General features: G+C 45.5%; 1 protein-coding gene across 1 annotated transcript; it reads left to right on the top strand.

Annotated features, from left to right (window-relative positions):
* Positions 1–1,319: 1,319 nt before the first annotated feature.
* On the top strand, positions 1,320–4,010 carry ADAM30 (ADAM metallopeptidase domain 30). Its single transcript, XM_007528700.2, has one exon. It carries the CDS (start codon positions 1,617–1,619, stop codon positions 3,804–3,806), a length of 2,190 nt encoding a protein of 729 aa, XP_007528762.1. The 5' UTR covers positions 1,320–1,616; the 3' UTR covers positions 3,807–4,010.
* Positions 4,011–5,681: the final 1,671 nt, after the last annotated feature.

Here is a 5,681-nt window from a genome sequence, read left to right as displayed (position 1 = left end):
CCCCCACTCTGTCTTCCCCCCCCCCTCCTTTTCTCTCTGTTCTATCTAACAATGACAACAACAATAATAACTACAACAGCAATAAAAAATAAGGGCAATAAAAGGGAAAATGAATAAATATTTTAAAATAGAAAACAAAAGCAGCAAGAAAATTAATAAAACAAAGTTAGTTCTTTTTTTCATTTGTTTTTTAGAGTAACAAAAAATTGCAAACCTTTAGTTAAATGACTCAAAAAAAAAAAAAAAGAAGAAAGAAAGAAAGACAAAGGAGAAGAAAGATCCCTAAACCTAAAACTAGAAATGAAAGAGAAAACACTACAATAAATAACACATATGTTAAAAAGACTTAGAAGGGGCCTGGAAGGATAGTTCTCTTGAATATTGAATATGGTCCATGCCCTTGCCAGGTGAGCATCCTAGGTTTGAGCCCTGAGGTGTTACAGCACTGAAGAAAGGGAGTTTTGGTGCTATGATGTCTTTCTCTCTTTATCTGTCTCTATCTGAATTAAATGAAATGGGGGGGTGTAAATTAGTAAAGCTGAATCAGGAAGAAATATAAATAGAATAAAAATGTAAATAGTCACTCATCTGTTGTTGGAGGAATCATGCTAAGTGAGATAGGTCAAAAAGAGAAGGATGACTGTGGGATGGTCTCACTAGTGGCCACAACTTAAGAAACAAGTACACCAAGTAGAAGCACAAAGTAAAATTGGATTGCTTTGAGTGTATTGCACCTAGGTAAAGGACTCTGGGGAAGGAGGACATGGAAGGGGTTAGAGGAATGGGGAGGGTAGGGGAGAGGCTGGACTTGGAGGTCTTGATACATAATGATGGAGAAAGGCCCTAAGCTGGAGATGAGAGTGTTTTACACACATCTATCATGGTGAAATGAGAAATTGTAGCCATGTGTCAAAAGCTGTATTGTAAACCATTAAGACCCCAATAAAACTACTTTTAAAAATAGATTCATGACTAGTAAGGAGATTAAAACAGTAACTAAAACTTCCCAACAATGAAAGGCCAGACCAGACAATACTGCACAATATTCTTCTAAATACTTAATTCTAAGTTACCTTTGAAAGTCTTCCAAAGACTCCAAGAGGAAAGGACACAAACTGACTTGATAATGCCAACATTAGCATAATATTAAACCCAAATTGAACACACACAAATAGAAAACTAGAGACCAACATCCTTGATGGATGTTGATACAAAGCGTTAAACAAAATACAAGCGAATTGAATTTAAGAGATTATTTCAAGAATTACATTTCATGGCTCACAGCTACAAGGTGCCTCCGAAAGCTCTCCATTGCTCCCACTAGTTCTCTCCCTTCCTCTATTCACCCGCTCTCTGCCCGCCTTCCACGCCTCGCGCTGGACACTCCAGGCCAGGGCGCGCACCCTTCCCCGTTGTCTCCCACGTGAGCTCAACCGGCACCGCACAGAAAACAACTCACTTCAACTTTTAAACTGAGCTAAATGAACCCAGGAGTCTCCTGCACTCACAGCTCTGGCAGCCCAGGCCGGCCCTGTGCGCTCCTGTGGAGCCTCTAGCGGTGGCTCCTGGAGTGTGCCGTCGCAGGCCTGAGTGACAGGCCCAGCCAGAGCTGAGCCATGAGGCCAGCGGGGAGGACCTTGCCCTCCCAAAGCCTCTGGCTCCCCGCGCTGCTCCTGCAGATGCTCCTGGGGGACGCTCAGCAACACGACGTGATTTTCCAGCCTGACTCTGGCTTCGCCTCCTACGAAATCACCATCCCGAAAAAGCTGAGCTACCGTGTAGGCGAGCAGGGCCTGGTCCAGCACCTGTCCTACCTCCTGCACATCCAAGGCAAGAAGCACGTGCTCCACCTGAGGCCCAAGAGGCTGCTCCTGCCACGTCACCTGCGGGTCTTCTCCTTCACCCACCAGGGCGAGCTGGTGGAGGACCACCCCTACATCCCCAGAGACTGCAACTTCATGGGCTCCGTGGAGGGCTCCAAGGAATCTCAAGCCACATTTTCAACGTGCATGGGGGGTCTGCGAGGCGTCCTGAAAGTCGATGCCCAAGATTTCCAGATCGAGCCCCTCAGGACTTCTTCCACCTTTGAGCATATTGTGTACCTCCTCAAGGAAGAAGAGCCGTTTCTCAGTCAGAACTGTGATTTGGTGGATGATGAGGAAATTAAAAAGCTGATGAGCCCAAAGGACTATATGGCTAGGATCAGGAGCATAAAAGCCAGCTATAAGCACCCCAAGTACATGGAGTTGGTCCTGGTCTTTGATCATGATAGGTTTCTGTATTCCAAGTCCAATATTACCAAAGTCACAAACGATGCCATTCTCATCAGTGCTATTTTAGACACTTACTATCAGGATGTTTTCACAAGAATCCACCTAACTGCTGTTGAAGTTTGGACAGACAGAGACAAAGCAAGGATCCATCATAGAACGATATCTAGGGCTTTGGGCCAGTTTTCAGTTTACAGGACTTCAAACCTACTTGTTCGGATTCCACATGATTGGACCCATCTATTTGCCATTAAAGATTATGTTAAAGGTCTTGCAGGTAGTGCTGGAGGTATGTGTTGGCTAGCCTCTGTATCTCTCGCTATTCTCAAAGATGAAAATATCCTTGGACCTGCCACTTGGACTGCTCATGAGATAGGTCACGGTTTGGGAATGGATCATGACGGCCTAGAATGCTTGTGTAAGGGCAGACGCAACTGTATCATGGGCAGTGGACGCACTGGGTTTAGTAACTGCAGTTATGAAGAGTTTTTGTACTTCACAAACTCAGAAGCAGCATGTCTAGATAATATCCCAGGACAAGGTCTGGTGATTAAGAGATGCGGGAACAAAATTGTGGAGGAGAATGAGCAGTGTGACTGCGGTACCAAAGAAGAATGTGAGAAGGACCAGTGTTGCCAGCTGGATTGCAAGCTCAAAGAGGGTGCCAACTGCAGCACTGGCCTTTGCTGTCACAACTGCCAATTCCGACCATCTAGATTTGTGTGTCGAAGGCCAGAAAATGAATGTGACCTTCCAGAGTACTGCCTGGGGAATTCCAGTGACTGCCCAGAAGACACCTATAAAGTGGATGGTACGCCTTGCAAGTATGAAGCCCGATGTTTCAAAAAAGGGTGCCGGTCCAGATACATGCAGTGCCAGAGTATTTTTGGATCAGGTGTCAGGGAAGCACCTTATCAGTGCTACCATGTAGTGAACTCTGTGGGCGATCAGTTTGGCAACTGTCGAATGGAAGAGAGAGTGGATTTAGTATATAAAAAATGCTCTAGGGAAAACTCACTGTGTGGCAGGATACAGTGTGTGAATGTCAAAAGTCTGCCTGACTCACCAGATCATGCAACCATCATGTCCACTCACCTAAAAGAGGAAAATCTCATGTGCTGGACTATTGGCTACCACCTAAACATGAGGCCCTTGGGGATCGCTGATGCAGGGGTCATCAGCGATGGTACCTCCTGTGGGAAGGACCGGGTGTGTTTTAACAGGTCGTGTGTGCCAGTTCAATCAGTTCTGAACTATGACTGCTTGCCGAAGAAGTGCAATAACCGAGGTGTTTGCAACAATAAAAAAAACTGTCACTGCCTGTATGGCTGGGCCCCGCCCTTCTGTGAGGAGGAAGGGTTTGGGGGAAGCATTGACAGTGGGCCTGCAGGACCTTTAGAAAAAGAGGTGTCTGCCAATATTCAGATCGTGTCCATTATGTTTTTACGCCTTGCTTTATTCATCATCTCACTGGTTATCCTAGCATTCTGGAATGTGATAGATAGTTATATAATACCAAAGCCAGAAACACAGTGATTATAGCAGAGAATATAGCACTGATGGGATTGTCAATGAAACCAAAATATGTGACCAGCTGGTTGATGCTCAAGAACAGAGTCATGCAATGAACATGCTCATCATGTATCCAGATGGCTTCTGTTCCCCCAGTTCTTTGTCATTTTATTTTTCTCTCACTGTGATCTGCAAATAAAGAGTATTCCTGTTGTGGAAACAAATCAAGGCATCCCCCTTTCTTAGTATTCACTTGTCCTTCAGTGTGTGGTTGAGTCTTAACTGTGGTGGACAGACCGTACTAAAGGCTTTGCTCAGTGGGAAGGTTCTGAATTTGGGGCCTTGCAGAGAATGCAGTGGCTTTGAGACTGTGCAGCCCCAGCTCTTAGAACCCCAGCAAAGCAAGAGACTGGCTGTCTTTGCTCTGTCTCCCTCCACATGATCTGTGGGAACACCTGTGCCTGGGCCCCCTGCTGAATGATGAGTGCTGACACCACACTTGAAAAGGTGAACGCAACATTTTACAGGGTGTCTCTTGGACAAGGTGTGTGGCCCACTCCTGCTCTGTGGATGGGTGCTCTCTGTCTGTCTCAGTGCTGGGGTGCCTTGGTTGTTTTGGGGATGCTCATCTCCCATCCTGCAGCCAAGGACAGATGAGGAGCCCTGGAAGTTTGCTGGGGGTGAGGCTCTTAGCAAATGCTGTGTTTGGTTTCTGCTGGCCTTTGGGAATGCAACACCAGGTCTGACACTGCTGAATGCTAACTAGAGCAGAGGAGATGGAGGGGGGACTTGCACTTCCCAGAAGCCTGTCTGCCTGGGAAGTTCTCCTTCCCCTCTCACCCAGTGCTCAGGGTGGAAGGAAGGAAGGAGGGTACCATTTCTGAGCAGTCAGCACCCAGCTCTCATGCCCAGGGAAGGGTCCTCCTCCCAGCCCCATGTGGGCTCTGCTCTCAGCCCTGCTCCTGGCTGAGCCTCTCCTGTTGCCCCCTTGCCCAGTGCTCTCCTGCCCCACTGCAGGCCCACTACACCCTCCCCAGCCACCCCCTTTTCTGAGTCACACACTTATTACTAACTCAAGACCCCGCTGGAGGCTCCCGGTAATGAGGGGCCCTTTGGGGCTACTTGAGGACTGCTTTTACTCAAAGGGGTTTCAAGATTCACTCACCTCAGTGCTGATTATGTTTTTGTTTGTTTGTTTGTTTGTTTGTTTTTACCAGAGCACTGCTTAACTCTGGCTCTGGATTTTGGTGGTGGTGGAGGATTGAACCTGGGACTTTTTTCTTCAATGACCAATGTTGTTTAGTCTCCAGACTTTGGGGCAGTTTCTTCTCTTTTTGTAATTGATTTCTAGCACCATACAGTCATGGTCTGAGAAGGTACATTTTATGATTTTAACATTTAAATATTTATTTATTCTGTCTTTGTACCAAGCATATGGTCAACCCTTGTGAATGATCCATGTGTACTTGAGAAGAATATATATTCATTTCTTTGGAGATGGAAAGTTCTGTATATATCTGTTAGGTTCATTTTGTCTATGGTTTCATTTAAAAACACTATTTCTTGGTTTATTTATTTTTTTGTCTGGATGATTATCTCTTGCTGTGAGTGGTGTATTAAGATTTCCTGCCATTATTGTGTTACTGTCAATAATTCCATTGAATTCAGTGAGTACTTGTTTTATATATTTGGGTGCTCTTAAATTTGGAGCATATATTTTTGGAGTAATGTCTTGGGGGGGGGTTTGATCCTTTGATCCTGATGTAGTGTCCTTCTCTATCTCTACTCACATTCTTTACCTGAAAATGTATTTTAACTGAGAACAGAATTGCTGTTCCTGCCCTTTATTTCTGCATTATTAACTTGCTCCATCCATGGAACATCTTGCTCCATCCTCTT

This window comes from Erinaceus europaeus, chromosome 11 (genome assembly GCF_950295315.1).
Source record: "Erinaceus europaeus chromosome 11, mEriEur2.1, whole genome shotgun sequence".
NCBI lineage: Eukaryota > Metazoa > Chordata > Mammalia > Eulipotyphla > Erinaceidae > Erinaceus > Erinaceus europaeus.
This window is presented reverse-complemented; position numbering and strand designations above follow the sequence as displayed.

Excerpts from the sequence above, each read along its gene's own strand:
- ADAM30 (XM_007528700.2), top strand. The coding sequence starts at position 1,617 with ATGAGGCCAGCGGGGAGGACCTTGCCCTCCCAAAGCCTCTGGCTCCCC.